Source organism: Microtus pennsylvanicus, chromosome 1 (genome assembly GCF_037038515.1).
Source record: "Microtus pennsylvanicus isolate mMicPen1 chromosome 1, mMicPen1.hap1, whole genome shotgun sequence".
NCBI lineage: Eukaryota > Metazoa > Chordata > Mammalia > Rodentia > Cricetidae > Microtus > Microtus pennsylvanicus.
Genome location: NC_134579.1, coordinates 106,430,164 through 106,452,742, shown reverse-complemented (window position 1 = coordinate 106,452,742; position 22,579 = coordinate 106,430,164). Strand labels below are relative to the sequence as shown.

Here is a 22,579-nt window from a genome sequence, read left to right as displayed (position 1 = left end):
CATTCTAAGATCGGGATCCTGAGCTGAAGAAAAAGGAGAAAGTGAGCCGAGCCCCTGCATCCAATCTTCCTCTGCTTCCTGACTCCTGATTCCATGTGACCCGTTGTTATCACACCATTGCCAGCATGACTGTCCCTTAGGCTGGGGGCCCCAATTAGCCCTTTCTTCCTTATGTTTTGTGGTCAGGTGTTTTTGTCACAGCAGTGAGCGAAGGGACCAGACATGAGAACTGTGCGCAGAAGCGGGAGCGACTCTTCTCAGGTGCTGAGATTTCCCGGAGGGGTTCTCATTTCTCGGTGAATGCTACTCAGAAACCCTTGGCTCTGATCCCCAATGGGAGCCTTGCTGCTCCCCTCGCACAGGCAATAGCGAGCTTATTAAGTGTCCTTGAGAGAGATGCTATGAATGTGTGCTCTACACGCAAATTAGTTCCAAATCAGAGTAATTGTTCGTGGCAAAGTGGTGGGAAACTCAGAAGCCCTCCCCTCCCCTCCCCAAACAACATTGCCCCTAGTAGGTTTCAATTCACCCAAATGCAAATTGATGAATGACAGCAGGCCGCCTTTATGTTCCAGGGAAAGATATACACAGCTGCTTATTGAAATTATGAATCAATCTATTATCCAGCAGGCAAATGAGCAGCGCTAAGAACATTAATTAACTGAGCATATCTGTGACCCAGATGTTTAAAGAGCAGCGCTTAATGCGGCTCGGAGTGAGAGGTTCCCTTCTGAGGACTGCTAGGGAATGACAGACAGACCCACTGTACTACAACCAGTGAAAATCAGATACTAGTCCAAGCCATGCTGGCCCCAGAGAGGGCAGGCAAGGGGGCCGTGTTCTAGTTTCCTTTCTGCTGTCGCGGGGGAAAAAAAAATCTGACCAAAAGCCACTTAAGGAGCCGGGCTGTGGTGGTACATCCTCTTTAATCAGGAGGCAGAGGCAGGTGGATCGCAGTGAGTTCGAGGCCAGCCTGGTCTATAAAGCAAGTTCCAGGACAGTCAAGATGTTACACAGAGAAATCCTGTCTTGAAAAAACAAACAAAACCAAAAAAGAAAGAAGAGGGGGGAAAACAACACGGGGAAGACAGTTTATTTCATCTTATACTTCCAGGTTACAGTTCATCTCTGAGGGGAGTAAGGCAAAAACTCAAGCAAGAACTTGAAGCAGAAACCACGGAAGAATGCTGCTTTCTGGACGGCTCATAGGTCTGTGCTCAGTTCAGGGCCACCTGCCGAGGGAATGGAGCCGCCCACAGTGGGCTGGGCCCTCCTGCATCCATTAGCAGTCTCCCACAGACACACCCACAAGCCAATAAAATATGTGCAAACCCCCCCCCCCCGCCCAAATGAGACTCCCTTTTCAGGCGACTCTAGGCTGTGCCAAGCAGACAGTTAAGTTCAGATAAGCTCTTGGTGGGATTTTCACATCTATATACAGAGGTTCTGCTGGTTTCGTGGGCCATTACCCAGAATGCTTTCATGGCCTGAAAGATGGTAGATGTTACGGATTTGATTGAAATGGACTCAGGGGTTCATGCTTTGGTCTCCCATTCGTGACACCATTTTCGGAGCTTGTCAAACATTTAGGGGGTAGGGGCATTGCCAGAGGAAGGAAGTGGGTCACCAGGGCACATCTTTGCAGATTTGTTATCCCTGACTGCTTGCTACCTCACGCTGGGTTATGGTCAGTCATGACGTAGACGGTTTCTACGTGTGCCATCTGCCAGGATGTGAGTTGCCCCACCATGCTTCTCCCATGGTGATGCCCTAAGACCCTCTGAAACCATGAGTCAAAACGAATCCATCTACTACCGCGTTTGTGGATGGTATTTTTGTAGCAGAGATGAGAAAAGGAAGCGATGTCATCAGACCCACTTTTTGTCTACTTTTCTGTTGCAAGGTAGGAGAGTAGAGGACCCAGGACCCGCTGTCAAAGTCTGCTTTGTCTCAGGCCTAGGTTGGGCGCTATCTTGGTGTAGACTGCCTACTGCTGTGGCTTCTAACCCACATTCCTCATGCTGTGGTTCCCCGCCTTTAAGACATCGCTTCAGATATTTCTGTGCTTGGACAGAATACTCCTTGGCTTTCCTCCAGAATGTTCCGGCTTCACGTTCCCAAGCCAAGCCCCCTGTGTGGTTCTCTCTTCCTCCTTGAATCTTTTCATTGTTCCGGCCACAACTCTTTGGGTGCGCATGGATCCGGGCACCCTGGTCCCTCCTTCTCAGATGTGATTAAACCGCAGTCTTTTGCCTTCACTTACCACTCAATGGCATTTGGGTTGTTTCCTCTCTGGGCATTATGACTCTCACTGGCATGGAATGTCATTGTGTGTGTGTGTGTGTGTGTGTGTGTGTGTGTGTGTGTGTGTGTGTGGTCTTTACATGTGGTGTACTAATTCTCTCTAAACTGAAAACATCCCTTCCTCCCAAGGAAGCATCTTAAAACTCAGGAAAGAAACAAAATAGAAATTCCAGAAAGCTCCCGAAACTCAGGAGACTCCAAAGCGGGACAGGGAGATGATACGAACAGTAACAGACAATGGAGAAGAAAGCCTGTAACCAGCTGAGCTGCCTGTTTGTTGGACTCGGTGACTTCATGAGCCATCACACAAACAGGTGGGTGGGTGTCTTGCTGGCAGTACCCACTCATCGGCAACTCTGCAGTCACCCCCAAAGGTTCACTGGCTCACCGAGAGTTTCTTTGGTTTCTTGTAACCCCTATCTGGGGTGGGTAGAGTCTGCTCACATCTCCCCAGTAAGACACAGGCCACAGATGTTCCCTTTTCTCAGGTGTATAGCGGTAGTTGGAATTGCTCATTTGAGGTCATATGGCAACTCTCTGTGGAATCTCAATCACTGTCTAATTGTCTCCCAAAGCAACGACACCACTTTACACTCCCATTTAACAAGCTGGGGTACACATTTCCCACATACTGACCCCATCTTGTGACTGCCTGCTTTGATTTTTATTTTAGCCATCCTAGAGAGCGAGAATTGGCCGTTGTGGTTTTTATTTGCATTTCTCTGCTAATTTACAGGGTTAAACATCATATTGGCTGTTTCATATATTCTTCGGGAAAATGCCCACTGAGGACCTCTGTCTGCTTTAAAAATGAGTTGTCTGAGTTGTGCTTCTTCGTGTGCATGTGTATATGCATGTGTGCATATGTATGTGCACGTGTATGTGCATGTGTGCATGTGTATGTGCATGTGTGCATGTGTATGTGCATGTGTGCATGTGTATGTGTATGTGCATGTGTGCATGTGTGCATGTGTATGTGCATGTGTATGTGCATGTGTGCATGTGTATGTGTATGTGCATATGTGCATGTGTATGTGCATGTGTATGTGCATGTGTGTGTGCATGTGTGCATGTGTGTGTGCATGTGTATGTGCATGTGTGCATGTGTATGTGCATGTGTATGTGCATGTGTGCATGTGTATGTGCATGTGTGCATGTGTATGTGCATGTGTGCATGCACACATGTGCATGGGTGAGCAGAGGTCAAAGGACAAACAGGTTTTCTACTCCAACACGTGAGTCCTGGGATTGAATACAATTAGCCAGACTTGAAAGCACGCGTCTTCCCTCGCAGAGCCATCCCACAGGCCTTGCCTTTCCTTTCCTTTCCTTTCCTTTCCTTTCCTTTCCTTTCCTTTCCTTTCCTTTCCTTTCCTTTCCTTTCCTTTTTCTCTTCCTCCTTCCCTCCCGCTCTCCTCTCCTGTCTTCTTTCCTTTTCTTCCATGAGATGCAAAAATTCCTCACTCATCTGGACACTCGAGCTTTTTCAGATGACGGAACACTGAACACTTCCCTCCGTCCTGTGAGTTTCTCACTGTATTGACAAGTGTCCTTTGAAGCAGGGTGTCTTTAATTTTGGTAATAATGTTTGTTCTCTCTGTTTGTTTGCACTTTTGATGTATCTAAGAAACCATCGACAATGCCAAGGTCAGGAGCATTTATCCCTCCCTGTGTTTTCTATGGCTTTCATCATTTTTGCTCTTATATTTAGTTAGGCCTTTGATCCATTTTGAGCTCTTTTTCCAGATGATCTAAGGGAAGCGTCCAAATCCGCTCTTTCTCATGTGTGTGTCTAGTTGTCTCGGTGCCATTTGTTGAAAAGACTCTCATGTCACCCTTGTCACAAATCAGTTGCCTGTGAATGTAAGGATTTACTTAGGGGCTTTCAATGCCATTCCATTGATCTCTGGGTCTTTCTTCCATTATAGCCGCCTCTGTGTGTATGTGTGTGTGTGTTCATATGTGTGTGTTATGTGCGTATGCATGAATGTTTTTGCATTTATAGGGTATGTTTGAAGGTATATACATGTGAGGGACTGATGTTGACATTAGGCATCTGTCTTGATTGCATTTTGTCTTAATCATTGAGGCAGGGTCTGTTAGTCAAAACGGATGTGGCTACTCTCGCGAGCTTGCCTGCTTTGAGGATCTGCTTGTCTCTGCCTTCTGAGGCTGGAGTTACAAATGGATCACCATGTCGACTTGGCATTTTTCTGCGGTTCTGGGAGCCTGACCTCCTGTCTCCACGTTTGTACAGAAAGCCCTCTCACCTCTGGCCCACTTCTCTGGCCCTCACAGCGTGGATTGCCACAGCTCTGGAGTGAGTTCAGAACTGGAGTGCATGTTTTAAATTTAATTCCTTGCAATCAACACTGTTTTGTCTATGCTGCGCCTCCTATGTTTTCAAATCAATTTTAGAATTGCATTTTCAATTTCTCGGAAAAAATAAGGTAGGTAGAATTCTGGCAGGATTGCATTGCACCTGGGCACTGTCTTGGAGGAGGGGATCCACTTTAATAGTGTTTGTTCTTCTACTCCATGCTTCTAGATCTTTCCTCCTGGGGCTGTAATGCCGTTCTATGATGTTTTATATTTTTCAGTGGATAAGTCTTGTGTGTCTTTGGTTGGATTTATTCTCAAGCATTTTGTCTTTTTTTTTTAATGCTGCGGCAGCTAGTATTATTCTTATTTATGTATTTATTAATTTAGCATTGTATTTAATCTTGAGTGGACAGGAGTGACTAGAAGAAGTCAGAGGACAGCATGCAGGTATCAGTTCTCTCCTTCCACCATGTGGGTCATGGGGATGGAACCCAGGTTGTTGGGTTTGGTGTAACCACCGTCACCTGCTGAACCATCTCGGCAGCCCTTGCTCTTTGTTGCTGTTCTTTTTCTACATTCCACTGCCAGGATTTTTACCATTCGAGCACAGCTGCTGTCTAGACAGCTTCTCTGAGCACAGTCAGGCCTCTGGGATTTCATGGCCACACCGAACAATGGGTTCTGCATGTTTCCTTAAGGACTGCTTTCTGAAGGGTATGGTCAGGCCCACTGAGCAGATCCACACGGACTCACATCCCAAATATGCCCGGGTCTCCGTCAGCTTCATCGTCATCTCATGACTCTGTTAGATGGCATCTCTTCCATACCTGCAGGGGATACCATTGCCCTGCAGTCTCCTGCCCCACAACCTGGGCCCTGTTTCCATTTGTTTTAGACGGTCTCTTCCGGTTCGTCGAAATCTGCCTCACTCACCTTCTCCCAGTCTCTCTGCTCTCGACCCCCTGGCCCCACTATGCAGACCGTGAGCCGTTCTCGACCAGTTCATGTTTCTACTCTAGCCACAGGTATAACCATATTGTCTCCGTGTGCATGTGTTCATGCGGGTGCACGCATTTGTGTGCAGATGCACATGCACATGTGTGCACGTACGTGTGGCGGTCAGAGGTCAGCCTGGGGTGTCATCCCTCAGGTGCCATGCACCTTACTTTCCGAGATTGGATTCTCACTTTCCCAGAACTCACGGAATAGGCAAGAATGACTGGCCAATGAACACCACGGCTCTCCCTGCATCCATCTCGCCAGTGCTGAAATTAAAACCATGAACCACCACACCTGGTTCTTTGGTGTGGGTGCTGGGGGTTGAACTCAGGTGCTCGTCCTTGTGTGCCAAGCACTTCAGTGATGAGGTCATCTCCCCAGCCCTGGTAGTTTTTAAGCTAACAACATCCCTCCCATTTTTTAATACCATGAGCACCAAGAAAAGTATGTACAAAGAGCCAATGCTGGCTAAATACCTTTGAATGGGGTAGGATCACTCTAGATTTGCCTGCTGGGCCCAGGAGAAGAAATGAACACCATTATCCACAACCCTAATGCATGAGAAAAACCAAAACCTCCACCATCAAATACAATTAATTCTCATTTAGAGGGGAAAAGCATTTTCTAGTTGAGATGATCTAAGAGAGACTCACAACTATTAACCCAGATTTAGCAGCCTTGAGGGAGAGCTGAAATATTCAGGTTACAGCCAGATAAACAAAAATCTGACAATAATTGCGAAATGGCTCTGGAACGCATTGAAAAATCCATTAAATGGCCGATAAAAACGTGGCTCGCAAAGCCTTGGCCATTAAGGGGCCCTCCCGTCACTTTAAAATCAGGCACAGTCAGCATGGAGAGCCAGGCTCAGCGAAGAATGAAGACTGTGTACCTTCTGTTCAGGAGATGGGGGTGTGTCCTGTTGATTCCAACCTGCTCTTTCAGCCACTGTGTGAGCTTAGTGCTCACCTGAGATGTGATAAGAATGGTTTCTTTTCGACTGTGACTGTCTATCCTGAATACAGAAATGGTTTTCTCCAGCACCGGTCTTTTTCTAACGTTTTATTTTTAAGTAATGTGCATGTATATGTGCACCGAAGTGCAGTGCCCATAGAGGCCAGGAGGGGGCGTCGAATCCCCTGGAGCCCGAGTGATAAGCAACTGTGTACTGCCCAATATGGATGCTAGGAATTGAGATTGAGTCCTCTGCAAGAGCAGCAAGGACTCTTGTGAATGTTGAGATGTCCCTCCAGAACCTCTCCTGAACTGCTCTGAAGTGGAAGTGGCAGGCTAGCAGTGGACAGGAACTTTCTACACTGGGCACTATTTACATTTGGGTTCAGCATTAAAACAATAATACATACCATTGGAGAACGGGAGCCTTGCTTCTATTTCACTAAACACTTTGATTATTTTTTTAACTATTTATTTGTTTATTATGTATACAATATTCTGTCTGTGTGTATGCCTGCTGGCCAGAAGAGGGCACCAGACCTCATTACAGATGGTTGTGAGCCACCATGGGGTTGCTGGGAATTGAACTCAGGACCTTTGGAAGAGCAGGCAATGCTCTTAACCTCTGAGCCATCTCTCCAGCCCAACACTTTGATTATTTCGTCATTTAGCTATTGTCTTCATAGATGGCAGTGTGGCCTCACATGTTTGGTGTTTCCTAGCTCTGGAGCATTCCCAGCTGCACGTGGACACTCTGAGTTTCTTGCTCTGGCCTAAAGTCCCCTGTGCAAGAGCTGATGTCCCACGTGCCTCACCAGCCCTGCAGGACAGCAGATTCCAATGACTCCCTCCCACTGGGCACTTATAGGCTGCATGTGTGGGCTGGCTTTGCACCAGGTCCCTCTGCCCCTACTCTCCTCCTACCAGATCTCTCTCTACTGCTACTGGATGTCTCTGGTTTTCATTTTTCATGTGCATGTGTGTACGCATGTTTACGGGCACATCTGTGTGTGCATGCATGAAGAGGCCAGGGATTAATGCTGGGAGTCTTCCTCAATTGTCCTCCACTTCATACTGAACAGAGTTGAGCTATCCACCTTGTTCTGGGGCACCTATGTCTCTGTGTGCTGAATGCTCGGATTACAGGTAGCGGTCACATTCCTCTTCCAATGGCCTCGTCTGGTGGGAACCCATTGGCTGAAATGACCAGCACCAACCTTTTTAGGACCCATCCCGATTCGCTGCGGACTCAAACCCTTTCCATTTCAAATGAATAAGGTCTTTGGAAATTATCCTCGCACAGATACGGGCTTGGTGACACAGGCCTGGGATCTTACCAACTCAGGAATCTGAGGCAGGTTCAAGTTCAAGATGAGCCAAGGCTATGATGAACGATTTTACAGCTAGCTTTAGTGAAGCCTTATTTCAAATGAAAAAGGAAGATGGAGACTGGAGGTGTGTTTCTGTGGTTATGGTACTTGCCTAGAATCCCCCATGAGCCATTGGGGTTGGGACTCAGTGGTCATGGCACCATTTTAGAGTCAAAGGTAAGAGGAGTCACCCGAAATATGAGGCTGCATTGCAAGACCCCGTCTCAAACAAAACAAAACAAAAATTGAAACCAGTCAAGCAATAGCAACAACCAAAAAGATGAGTGGCAATTGTCCTTATTTGGCTGTTCATCCTGAGGTTTATAAGAAAATAAATGAAGCAATCCAGGGGGAGCAAGCTGGTAAGCAGCGCCCCTCCATGGCCTTTGCATCAGTTCCTGCCTCCGGGTTTCTGCCTTGAGTGCATTTTAGGGCTGGGGACATGGCTCAGTTGGTGGAGTTCTTGCTTTGTGGGCATGAGGACCTGAATTCCATCCCCAGAATCCATGTACAAAAAGCCAGGTCTGGCGGTAAACACTTGTAATCTCAGGGCTAGGGAAATAGAGACAGGAGGATCCCTTGGGCTCCCTGGCCAGACAGCCTAGCCTACTTGGTGAGCCCCAGGCCAGTGAGAAACCCCAAAACATAAGGAAGAAAGCATCCAAGGCTGATCTCTGGCCTCCACAAGCCTTCACATGCATGTCTGTGCACACTCCAACACACCAACACGTAAATGCTCATATATACACAGGAACACCACACACACACACACACACACACACACACACACACACACACCATAAAGACTACATTTTATTTGAAAAAAACTTTCAAGATGCAATTATATAAAACCGAGATAAGGTTATGCATTTTTAAAGATGAAGTTAATAGGTCTGGGGGTGGGGGTGGGGGGGATATGGTTCAGTGGTTGTTCTTACAGAGAACCCAAGGAGCAATGTTTGGTTCCCAGCAGCCATGTCAGGCCACTCACAACTGCCAGACTGCTTCAGGGCATCTGGCACCCCCTTCTGGTCTCCACAGGTATTGCACTCATTCATACACACACACACACACACACACACACACACACACACAATTAAAAAAAATAAATCTTAAAAAATGAAGCAAGCATAAAGTGGGCATGTCCCAGGCAAAAGGGACATCTATTGTTACCAAATAGCACAGGCATAGTCCTGGCATCTTAAGGCTACTTTCTGTACAAAAGCATCTTTCCCTGGGAGCTTGCTTCACCATTCTCTCCACGTCTGTCTCCTTCCCTCAGCACTCACAGGATTGTATTTGAAAGGCAACAGCCTTCTGGCTGTCATTCGCTTCTGCTTCTGCCTTCCCTGAGCTAATAGCTCACTGGGCCATGCCATTCCACCAGGGTGTGAATGTCTTATTGGCACAATGCATCATCATGACAAGGCATTTATATGATGCATCGCTTCCAAGATGAAGCCACTGAAAAGGGAGTCCAAGATCAGATTACATTTAATTAGGGGACAAAAAGAATTCTTAGGTGTCATTCCGGTGACAGATTAACTGAGAGAAGGAACGCGAGTGTCTCAGAAAAGAAGGGTGAGAGAGTAAGGCACATCAACAGAGAGGACAGGAAAGGGGACAATGATGGACCTGGCCCTGAGAATGGCTGATTCCTATTGTCAGCTCAGTTGGATTAAGCAATGCCAAAGGGCCTGGCAAGATGGCTCACTTAGTGGAGGTGTTTGCTGCCAAGCCTCTGGACTTGAGTCGATTCTTGGAGTCCAGGTGGAAGAGAGAATGACTCCTGTAGGTTTTCCTCTGACTCTGTGTATGAGCGCATAGGCATGCGTGTGCATGTGCACACACACACAGTAAAAATAAATAAATAAATAAATAAATAAATAAATAAATAAATAAATGACAAGGGCAATAATGAGGAAAACTTTTATGTTTGTCTGGAAGGGTGTGCCCAGGAAGGTTGTTAACTGAGGAGAGAAAATCCACCATGTGGGCAGCACCAACCTATAGGCTGGGGTCCCAGAGGGAATTAAAGTGGGAATAAAAAGATAGTTAGGCCTTGGAGGTGGTTCACTTAGTACACATGCATGCAAGCATGAGGACTCGAGTTTGATCCCCAGAACCCACGTAAAAAGTCTGTAATCCTCATGATGACAGGGTGGGGTTTCTCCATATATATATACACACATGTATACAAATTCCCACAATTCCTACAAGTAGGAGAGGAAGAGGGAGAGGGAGAGAGAGAGAGAGAGAGAGAGAGACTGGTAATTCCCCTTCTTTTTTCCAGACCCACCAAGAAGTGAATAAACAATCTTACATCCCCGCTGCCACCTCCCACAGCCCTTTCTGCCACCATGCCTTCCTCGTCATGATGGGTGGTACCCTTGAGCTGGAGTCAGAGTAAACCCCTCTTTCCATCTGACCAGAAAGTCGTCCCCTGCCCCTCACGCCCCAGGGCAGAGCTGCACACCCCTCAAAGAGGAACCAATTCCATGCAAACTTGCTTTTAGAATGGCCAGTCTCTTTCCACAGTGGGCAGTAGTGGATGGAGGGACTCACAATTAGTCAAAACGCTGAGAACGTGTGTCTCTGAGACTAAACCACCGATGAGACAGCTCTATCCCCCTCCCTCCCTCCCTCCAAAGTGGAGGAGGCAGAAAGAATGTACGCGAGCCAGAGGATGGGGAGGAGAGCTCAGAATGCTATCCCCTGGATATGACGTGGCTGTTGTACCCAAGATCTCCCAGCAGCTACCGTTGCCTACACAGGATCAAGCCAGTCTAAAATCCCACCAGGGATGGACATGCCCTGTCTGTGGGGCTTCTTCACAACCTTCTGTGATGTTTTCAGTTTCCATGCATTTGGGTGTGTAGGCAAATTCTGTGAACATCCTGGTTAAGCTGGAGGGATTTGAGGGAGCAACCTGCACGCCCTAGGAGACTGAAGATCTGAGGTCCTGGGGGCAGTGACCTGCCTCTCAGGGTAATTGGAGACTCTAACTGGGGAAGGAGGACTGGCTAGACTAGAAGCAACAGAGAAGGGGCTAGGGAGATGGCCGAGTTGATCTGCTGTGTAGGCATGAGGACTTGAGTTCAATACCAGAACCTATTACTGTCATGTCAAGTGGCTCACAATCACCTGTTACTCTACTTCCGGGGGTCTAATGCCATTTTCTGACCTCTGTGTGACTGGGTACACATGATGCATACACAGACAGACCTTCACACATATACAACATAAATAAATAAGATATATATATGTATATATATTAAAATCTAGGTGTGATGTTGCACACTTGTAATTTTAGTGTTGGGGAAGTGGAGATAGGAGGATCCCCAGGTCTCAACATCCAGGCAGCTTTGCCTACTGGGTGAACTCCAGGCCAGTGAGAGAGCCTGTCTCAAAGGCAAGGTGGACAGCACCTTAGGAATGATACCAAAGTTGACCTCTGCTCTCTACAGGTATTTATTCACATGTATGCACACACACACACACACACACACACACACACACACACACACACTCACACACACCAAGAGGGTACAAATGAAGCCAACATCGTGGTCAGTTAGTACTCTTGTTGGGTTTTCCTGTGACCACCCTAGACATGAGCCTGGTCCTGGCATAAGGGTGGGATCTATGGCCTACTGCTATGACTTGAATCTGAAATATCTCCCACATACTTGGTCCCCAGCACCCACATCAGGCAGCTCACAATCACCAGTAACTCCAGCTCCAGGGGATCTGACAGCCTCTTCTGGCCCGTGAGGGCACTGGCAGGCACACTCACAAACACACGTATGCACGCAGGCATGCACATAATTTTTTTTTAAATCTTTAGAAAAAGCTTAGGCTCAAGAACAATGTGGATCTTTGTCTAATGCAAATTATTAATCAGACAAAAATGAGCGTCTTAATGAGCTTGTAGCAGACACTTCAGAGCAAGCAGGCACTCTGAGTGGCCAGGAACTACTTCCATCTTGTTGATAAACACATGCTGCAAGACAGGAAATTATCCTCCATGGTGCCTGTTTTATCTCTGTTTAATTGCTGCTTGATAATAAATTACAACATAGAGTCCATTAATTAAGCTAACAATGACCGTGGAACGCCCGTCTTGTCTTCTGGGACTTGCCTGGGTCTGGAAGCATGATTCAGCCCCTGCCCGTGGTATTTATGGAGCAGTGGAGGAAGATGCCAGTGTGCCTGGTAGGGAGAGAGGGAGCCCCTCGATCTGAAGGAACACCTTTGAACAGGAAAGAGAGAACCTCAAGTGGGGAGCGGAGGCTCAGCCTGGTTGGCAGCTGGAGGACGGAGCCAAACACACACTCAGAGCTTGCAGGAGGAACTGCAAACACCGTTAGTCCTGCTTTCAAAATCAGTTCAGAGAAGCAGCCGATGTTGTTAGGGGAGTTCACCCGAGAAGGGTGGCTTAGTGATGGCAGTGCTCTAAGTCTAAGTCTAGTGCTCTTCAGCAATCAAATAGGTGACGGGGACATCACGTTCACAGGTGGGATGGACGAAAGATGAAGTCTAGTTACTTCACAACAGAAGCCCTGGGACTGTACCCCGCCAGTCACCTTCTACAAGGAAGGAAAAGCAGTGCCCGGCTCCTCCGGCTCCTATGAGGGAGGGAGGAGAATGTGGATGGCCATTTCCACCTGGATGCATTCTTTCATTTGTAAATGTTTATTTATTGGTCTGTGGGGTGACGCGGGATGTGCACATGGGAATGGACTTTCCCACGGATGCCAGAGGAGGGTGACAGCTCCCTTGAAGCCGGAGCTGTGAGCTGACACACACGGATGCTGGCAACCAAACTCCACAAAGCAAAATCTGCTAGGAACCATGAGCCATCTCATGAGGTCCTGTTGTTTTGTTGTGGTGGTAGTCTTCCTATGTCACCCAGGCTGGCCTCAAACTCAAGATCCTGACTTTCCCAGCTGCTAGTATTACAGGCATGCACCACCATGTCTGGGTCTACTTAGGCCTTCTTTAAAGTATGTTTTAATTAAAATGTATCATTTAGGGTGCAGTGTATCTAACTAAGGACTTTGAGCATGCTAGATAAATGATCTACCACCGAACAGTCTTTTCTCTGTGTGCAGTTTGTGTGCATGTGAGGGTGTGTGCATACGTGTGAGGTCAGAGGTCACCATTGGGCTTTTTTTCCTCTATCATTTTCTACCTTGTCTTTTGAGATAGGGTTTCTTTAAACCTGAAACTCAATGATTGGCCAGACTGGCTGTCCAGAAAGCCACCAGGGACCCTCTCTTTAGCTTTCTAGCTCTTACATGGTTTCTTGTCAGGGTTTGGCCACAGCTGTGAGAAAAGTAACTAATACGTCAACTTAGCACTGACTCTCGGTCTTCAGGAAGGGAGCATGAACGCTTTCCCAGTTTGTAACTTGCCTTTTGTGATGGCTGACTGACAGAACATTTAGTCTGTCTGTGAAAGCCAAGTCTAATGGTGTTTGGGTATGTATTTCCTCCCTGTTCTTTGGGAAGTTTTGCCAAGCCCTTAGAGGTAGCATGCATGCGCGCACACACACGCGTACATACGCGCACACGCGCGCGCACACACACGCGCACACACATGCTTTTTCTCTGCTTTCTCACGCCAAGTTATCAAGGGGGATTTATTTATTCAGCCTCTTCATTTTGTCCCCTTTCAAGCTGCCTTATGTGTTCTATGACAGCCTGAGAACACTTCTTTCTTAGTGAGGGCTCTGCCCTTGTACTAGTATTTACCCAACAAAGTAGGGAAGGACTTTCAGGGTGGGCATGGCAGCTGGCTTCTCAGAAGGGTCTCTGTGGGGCTGAAGAGCTGGTTTAGTAGACACGAGTGTTTGCTACTTTTGCAGAGAACCCAGGTTCAATTCCAAGCACCCATGTTGTGCAACTAAGAACTGCCTTTAACTCTAAGTTCAAGGGAGCTGATGCCCTCTCCTGACCTCCCTGGGCATTGCAGGCCCTGGTGCTCATACTAAAAAACACACAGACACACACACACAAACACACACATATTTTTAAAGGGTCTCCAGAGGAACCCTGTCTTGAAAAACAAAAATAATTAAGAAGGGTCCTTGTTGTTTCTTCATGGTTGTAGGTAGGTAATTTTGATTTGAATGACACAATATGGTACATCTCTCTCTGTTAGCAAATGACTCTAAAGTTTATCATAGTTTTCTTTTCTATCTGTAACATACACATTGACACATCGACCTCCTGGACATGTGTATGGATGTGACTAGATATGTAGTTACTCTTAGCACTGCCATTACAGAGCGCTTGACAAGAGCAGCTGAAGGAAGGGAAGAAGAATGGAGGGGTTTACTGTGGCTCGAAGTTTGAGGGTGCAGCCCATCATGATGGTGAGGGCACAGTGGCAGGAGCCTGCGGCAGCTGGTCATGTCACATCCACAGTCAGGAAGGGGAGGGAGATGGATGCTGGTGCTCAGCTCACTTTCTCCAGTTTACTCATCCTGGGACTCCCGACTCATGGAATGGTGCTGTCCACATTCCTGTGTGTGCCTTCAAACCCAACTACCCCATTCTAGAACTTCCCTCACAGACACACCCAGAGGGCTGTCTCTTTGGTGATTCCCAAAGAGATGTTTCCAGAAGTCCTATGAGCCTGGGGTTGTTGATTTTACTTCCTGGTCAGACATGTGGTCCTACCTGTGGTCCCCAGCCGTGGCATGGGTACAGGATTGCCGTGTGGTTCTCCAGTGGCCCCTGATCCAGGCAGACGTCCTTGGCTTTATTGTTACGGAGCTGCAGGAGGAGATGAAATGTACCCATCAGAAACCATCTAGGAGAAATGCATTTTCCCAGCCACCACCTTGACCGTCCCTTGGCTGTGATTTCATGATAGAGCAGCCACGCACAGTCCTTCCAAGTAAAGATTGGTGCTTGAATCTGTGAGCCAATAAGTCCCACAGCCATGCAGTGGGTGTCTTGGGTGTGAGCCCCGTGTCTGGGTCCTGGAAAGCCTGACCTCCACCCCTGACCCTCTGCCATCTCCTACATCAAGGGACATGTCAGGGGACTAGAGCAATAGCTTAGTGGTTAGGAGCATTAGCCACTCTTAATGAGGGCCTGAGTTTAGTTCCCAGAATATAAGTCTGATGGCTCACAACCACTTGTAACTCCAGCCTAGGATACCTGCTGCCCTCTTCTGGTCTCCACAGGCACTGCACTCACATGCATGTACCCACTCCCACACAAACACATATGCACATAAAAAAATAATCTTTTTTAAGGAGACAGGGGCTGGAGAGATGATTTGTCAGTTAAGAGCACTTGTAAGTCTTGCAGAGGACTCAGCTTTGGCTCTCAGCACCCACAGAACAGATAGCAACCATCTATAACTGCAGTTCCAGAGGATCTACAGTGCCCTCTTCTGGCCATTGCAGGCACTGCATGCACATGGTACACAGGCATGCATGGAAACACTCATACATATAAAATAAAAGCACATAAATCTTTAACAAGAAGATATCAGAGAACTCTGCATGTGCTGTTCATGAATGTGCAGGTGCACATGTATGTGCACATTCCTGTGGACACCAGAGGACTATATCAGGTGATATTTACTGAGACCAGGTTTCTAACTACCCGGAGCTCGCCACTTAAACTAGACCATTGAGCTCCAGGGATTTTCCTGTCTCAGCCTCCCCAGTGCTGCAAGGATTAAAAGTACGCACCACCATGCCCTATGTTTGATCTTGTTTGTTTACATGAGTTCTGGGGATCGAACTCAGGCAATCACTTCACCAAATGAACCATCTCCCTAGCCTCTCTAACCCCAACTTTTCATCGTCAATCTTGGATTTTTAAAAAATATTTTCCTTCTAATTATGAAGTTATCACAAGAATATTGTGAAAATGGTATTTATGAAAAAACTGCTAGGGCTTGGAGCGATGGCTCTGCATTTGAGAGCACACACCGCTCTTTCAAGGGACCTGGGTTTGCTTTCCAGCAACCACATCAGGTAGCTCACAACCTTTGATAACTACAGTTCCAGGACACCCATATCTGATTCTCTCTGGCTCTGAAGGCACCTGCACACACTTACTTGCGTGTATGCAAATAGATAAAATAATATAAATAAATCTTTAAAAACAAAACTCTCAAATCCCCACCCAAACAGTTTATAGGTCTGCCATGGGCAACAGCTGCGGCTGTGTCTCTCTGCAGTCTGTCCTGTGACAACAGCCCAGGGTCAGAGTGTGATGGGCTGGTTTAAACATCCTCTTTTTCCTCTTCAATGTCATGGACTTACCCTCTGAAACTGTATGCAAGCCCCCAATGAAATGATCTCTCTTCTTTTTCCTCTTTCTCTTGTTTGCTTTATATTTTTTGTTTTTCAAGTCAGGGTTTCCCTGTGTAGCTCTGGCTGTCCTGGAACTCAATCTGTAGACCAGGGTGGCCTCAAACTTAGAAGTCCACCTGTCTCTGTCTTCTGAGTGCTGGCATTACAGGCGTGTGCCACCACTGCCTGACAAATGCTTTCCTTTCTAAGTTGTCTTGTTCATGGTGTCTCCTCACAGCACTGGGAAAAATAACTAAGACAGCTGGTCAATTTTTCTTTGGGGGATTTTTTTGTTATTTAAATCAATTATTTTATTTAAATTGAATTGTAGGGCTCACTCACTACTACTACATAAATTACTGTTCATTTGTAAGATTTGTGATGTATAAATTTTCAGCTTGGCAGAACATTTCCACATTTGGAGTGTGGGTTATATTTCTTTATGAGCTCAGATCAATTATCTGTTTTCTCTGCTGTTCCTCCTACAGCTTTCACTCTTAGAGAGCCCATCTCCATTTGGATATGTCAGATTTATCTCCATGGCTTTATGACTGTTTTCATATCTTTATTTTGGGGGGAGGCTTTGAGACAGGATCTCCTGTAGCCTAGGTCAACCTTGACCTCACAATGCAGCCGGCAATAACCTCAAACTGATTACAGTCGTGTGATGCTGGTGTATGCAGCGCAGGGGATGGAACCCAGGGTTCCACATGTGTGGGGTCAGTGCTCCGCTGACTGTGCCACCTCCCCAGCCATGGCTTCTTTTACAAAGAGCTAAGCCGTTTACACAACTAAGACAAATCCCTGCTCATTTTCTGATGTCTCCTTCACACTTGATCTTCCTTCAAACCCTTTTATTTCGGAGAAGGGAGGGGAATGTTAGCATGCATTAACAATGACTGCCACATGTTGTCTGTGGGTCTACAGACCCTACACACCGGGCTCATCGTTCTGCCCAGCACCCCCATTTCATTCCACTCGCTTTTATACACTAAGAAATGAAATCTGGGAGGAGCCAGGTGACTGGCAACAACTTACTAGAACGGGAGTCTAGCCTTTAGCGCAAAAGACATGTTTTTGTCGTTGTTGAGTTTGTCTAGGATGGTACAGTCTTGTGTGGCTAGTGCTAGCCTCAAATTCACTATGTAGCTGAGGTTGTGAACTCTTGATTCTCTGCTTCTGCTCCTAAATGCTGGTATTAAAGGCATGTGTTAACATGCCCAACTGTTTCGGAATGTTAAATGCCTCAAAACAGAAAATCTGAGAATTCCATCTTTCCTTTCCTTTCTTTCTTTCTTCCTTCCTTCCTTTTTTCCTTCCTTCCTTCCTTCCTTCCTTCCTTCCTTCCTTCCTCCCTTCCTCTTCTTCTCTTTATTACTACTTGGTGCCAGCCCCCAACAGTGAGGAATAGAAACTCTAGTTTCACACCAGCCTCCCCTCTTTTGAGATAGGGTCATGTTAAATAATCTAAACTGGCCTGAAACTCAATATATAACCCATGCTCATGGCAATCCTGCCTCAGTGTCCTTATTTGCTAGGATTATAGGTATGTAGATCACACCCAGCTTCCTGCCTCTCTCTCTCTCTCTCTCTCTCTCTCTCTCTCTCTCTCTCACACACACACACACACACACACACACACACACACACACACACAATTGTGTATGTGTCTGTCTGTCTGTCTGTCGCTGGGGATTTAACCCAGGGAATCAAGCAGAGCATGCTAAACCAGTGCCCTACCACTGAGCCATATCCTCTGCTCCCTGGCTCTTGCTGTGTCCAGCTTCCTGCTCAGTGTCTCTACTTACATGGCCCAGAAGCCCTCAGTGTCCAAACATCTCAAAACCATCATCTCTTGGGCAGAGAAGACAACCACAGACCCATCCCTGCCTGAGCCTTGGACCTCCAGGCATCACCGAGGAGAGGAAGGGAGGAAGGCTCTGCTGTCCCTCGAGTGTGGTCCACCTTACCTCCCCATAAGCAATAGTATTATTGTATCTCCTCATTTCCGGGTAGACGTGGTCCAAGTACCACTGGAAATTCTTACACTTCAAACTCTTCCTTAATGCTTTTCTTTCCGAGACGTCACCTATATCGATCCCTGGATTCTGCAAGCAAAGAGACAAAGGGCATTAGTAGCATGGAATGCCAGCCAGGGGCTTGTGCCGACAGAGTTACTTTTAGAGAGGAATCTAGGAGATTTGGAGCGGAGCCTGTACTGGTTTTTGGGTTTTCTTTTTTGAGGAGTGTTATAGCTTTATTTCTATTGCTGTGATAAAACACCCTGACCAAAAGCAGCTTGGGCAAGGAAAGGGCTTATCTGGCTTATAACTCCAGGCTATCATTCTTTATTTGGGGGAAAGTCAAGGCAGGGACTCAGCAGCCAGTCACATCCACAGAGCAAAGAAAACAATGCATCCCTGCTGCTTCAACTAGCTCTCTTCCCTCTTACACAGTCCACGGTGCCTCAGCTAGCTCTCTTCCCTCTTACACAGTCCATGGTGCCTCAGCTAGCTCTCTTCCCTCTTACACAGTCCATGGTGCCTCAGCTAGCTCTCTTCCCTCTTACATAGTCCACGGTCCAGTCCAGGAAATGACACAACCCACTTCCAGGGTGGGTCTTCTACCTCCATTAAAAATCAAGACAGCCCCCCCACAGACATACCTGTAAGCAAACCCGATCTAGACAATCACCCCATTAAGACTCTCTTCCCAGACTGTCTCAAGTTGACATTAAAAACCAACCATTGCATAGGGTCCTGTGTAGTAGCTCAGGCTAGCCTAGAGCTTGCTATATAGCTAAGGATGGCTTCGAACTCCTGCCTTCACCTCTGAAGTGCTGAGATTACAAGTGTGCACCACCACACCTGGTTTATGCGGCATAAATGAAAGAAGCCAGGGCTTTGTGTGTTCTAGCGTACACCCAATCGACTAAGCTACATCCCCTGCCCAGGGCCCAGTAGTGCTCAGAAGGCTGGCCTCAGCAGATGCGCCGTGTCTCTTAAACCTAAGCTGGAGATTATATACCTGTCCCATGGAGCACATGTAGGAAGACTGGACAGACATCTCTAGACAGGTCTCCATATTTATCACCCCCGGGGTTAAGGACCCCAGGACACAAAGGATAGCAACAACCCACCCTCTGGGATTCTTCTATTTCACAGGCCCTGGGTGATTATCCAAGACAATTATTGCAGGAATTGTTTTTGGGTGACAAGAAAATAAATGTGTCTAGGCTCCTTCGTCTTTCCCTTGCGCGTGACGTCCCTCTTTGTGGGCACTCTGCGAAGCTCATTATATGCAGAGGAGAAAATAATTTTCCGTGTGATGATGTTCTGATGAATAATTCACTCTGCTTTTATTGAAATGAACCTGTAATGGGTTGCTGGATGATGACAGGGGAAATAAAGTATCTGAAATATGAGCCTCGGTCTCAGCCCCAAGACGACTGTGAGTCAAAGGACACCGGCCAGGCTGGGAAGGGAAGTCAGGTGGGATTTGGGGGCACTGAGAACAGCTAAGTGGTAACTCTATCAAGGTTTCTTCAGTCCTCAGATAAGGATTTTAAGTGGGTGTGTATACATGTATATGTCTGTGTGTAGGGGTGTGTTTGTCTGTGAATGTATTTAAGTATGTGTGTATTTGTGTGTGTATATAGATGCTGGTGTGTTTATATTGTGTAGGGTATATTTATGTTGTTGTTGTTGTGTGTGTGTGTGTGTGTGTGTGTGTGTGGTTTGTGTGCCTATACATCATATGCAGGGCCAACAGCAGAACACTGGTTGTCTTTCTCTATCATTCTCAACCTCATCTTTCTGTTCTTGTGTTGACACATAATCTCTCTGAAGCTGAAGCCCACTGGCCAAAATAACTGCAGGATCTGCCTGTCTCCTCCCCTCAATGCTGGGGTTCCAGGCATGAGTGGCTATGGCTGGCTCTACATAGATGCTGGGGATTTGAACTCAGGTCCTCATGAGTGGCTATGGCTGGCTCTACATAGATGCTGGGGATTTGAACTCAGGTCCTCATGAGTGGCTATGGCTGGCTCTACATAGATGCTGGGGATTTGAACTCAGGTCCTCATTCTGCCACAGTAAAAGTGCTTTTTTACCCATGGAACAATCTCTAGAAAAATTCTTTAAATATCATACTTATGAATACTTCAAGGCAAGCCTGAAAACAATATGTAGCTCTTTGCTTGAATATACTTTCCATGATTAATTTATTAGTCTGATTGTTTGAGTCATAACCTCATAAAATATAGACCATGCTAGCCTTGACCTCATAACCCTCCCTGATTCATCTCCTCTGTATTCATCCAATACAGGTTGGTGCCAACATACTTAGCAGAAAATGGCCCTTTTTCTTCTTCTCTTCTCCTCCTCCTCCTTCTTTCCCTCCTTCTCCCCCCTTTTTAAATACAGGATCTCAAGTAGTCTAAGCTAGTTTCAAACTGTCTGTACGTCAAGGTCAATGAATGACCTTGAACTCCTGATCCTGGTGCCTCCATTTCTCCAGTGTAGGGATTATACACTTGGCTGAAATGAGTAATTTGTTAAAACATGGCAAGATAACATTCATAATTATGGCCTAGTGATCTGGAACCAGCCAACCAACTCTTCTTCCATGTTGTTTGACTTCACTTACCTATGATCAATCACAGTCCAAAGATTCCAAATGGAAAATTCCAGAAGCAAACAATTTATAAATTTGAAGTAAATTTCATCAAAGGATTTTGTTCTGATCATGCTATCTTGTTATTAGACATTGCTGTTGGTCTCTTATTATGTAAGTTATTATAAATAAAACTTGGTCATAGTCTGTATGTGTGGGGGGGCAGCATCTACAGTGTGCATGTGTTTCATCTGTCCCAGTGCTTAGGCTGGGAGTGTGGCACAGGCCTGTCATCCCAGTATCGGGAAGCTGAGAGAAGAGCGTCACAATTTGAGACTAGCCTGGGCTGTTCAGTGAGATCTTGTCAAAGCACAGAAAGAGGTGGGAGGAGGGGAAGAAGGTACAGATGGAAGGGAGGAGAAGTAAGTATGGGAAAGAGGAGAAAGGAAGGAAGGGAGGGAGAGAGGGAAGGAGGAAGGAAGTAAAAGAAAGATGAAGAGAATGCCTTAGGACCAGATGTGTTTTTATTTCAGTTCAGATTTAGGATTTAGTTCCCAACCATCCAGGGCTCATTTCATAATGAGACAGCCTCAATGCTTCCCCCAAAAGAAGATTTAGAATTTTTTTCTGGACCACAGAATAATTTGTATAACTTTTATTGGCTGAACATCCTTCAAGTGAAAACCAAATTCTCCCAAGTCTGTTATTTTGAACACGGTGTTCAAGAGGTATTCACCGGGGTGCTCAGTCCTGTGTATGAGTTCTAGTCTTTAAAACTTCCTTCCAAGCACCCCAGGGCCAAGCAGGGATTGTAGGACACGGCACTGGGCAAGAGTGACCAGAACTCGGCTCTTGTGACTTGAAGAGTGACAGCTAACATTGACTGTCAGGTTGACAGGATCTAGAACAGCACTTCTGGGCATGTCAGTGAGGGAGTCTCTAGACTGGGTTCACTTGAGGAAGGAAGACCCACTCTGAACGTGGATAGCTTCATCCAATGTGCTGGAGTTCCATAATGAATACCAAGGAAACAGTGAGCTGAGCACCGGCATCTATCTCTCTCTGCTTCCTGACTGTGGATGCCACGTGACCAGCTGCCACAGGCTCCTGACACCATGCCTTCCCCAACGTGATGGACTAGACCCTTACATTCTTGAGCCACAGTAAACGTTCTAAAGTAGATGTGGTGGTGCACACTTTTAATCCCAGCACCCAGGGGCAGAGGCAGGCGTGTCTGTGAGTTTGAGGCCAGTCTGGTCTACAAAGTGAGTTCTAAAACAACTGGGGGCTACACAGAGAAATCCTGCCTTGAAGAAACAGACAAAACATTGACAAGATCTTTCCATAAGTTGCTTTTGTTGGGTGTTTTATTCTAGAAAAGGAATAGTAACCCGTAAGACAGATAAAACTTATCATTCTAGAGTTTTCTCTAGAAAACATAAATAACCTAACGCTGACTCACCAGGGGTATGAGTTCACTCCCTTGCCTGATAATTTGAGTAAATATTCTCATATTCCTTATTTAAGAAAATTTACTCCTAGTTAATGTGTATGTATGTATGTGACAATATGTACATGAGTGCAATGCCCCCGGTGGCCAGAAGAGGGCAACAGATCCTCTGGAGCTGGAATAACAGGTGATTAAGAGCTACCTGAAATGGGCACCGGGAACTAGACTCTGTCTGGTCTTATG

General features: G+C 46.5%; 1 protein-coding gene across 2 annotated transcripts in view; it reads right to left on the bottom strand.

Annotated features, from left to right (window-relative positions):
* Nucleotides 1–22,579, bottom strand: part of Galnt17 (polypeptide N-acetylgalactosaminyltransferase 17) — a 422,314-nt gene that overhangs the window by 6,307 nt on the left and 393,428 nt on the right. For both annotated transcript variants that reach the window (XM_075977683.1, XM_075977693.1), the window contains 2 exons: nucleotides 18,243–18,380; nucleotides 14,636–14,731 (listed from right to left, as the gene is read on the bottom strand). In XM_075977683.1, coding sequence (XP_075833798.1) covers nucleotides 14,636–14,731; nucleotides 18,243–18,380 — 234 coding nt within the window. The remainder of the gene's footprint in view (nucleotides 1–14,635; nucleotides 14,732–18,242; nucleotides 18,381–22,579) is intronic.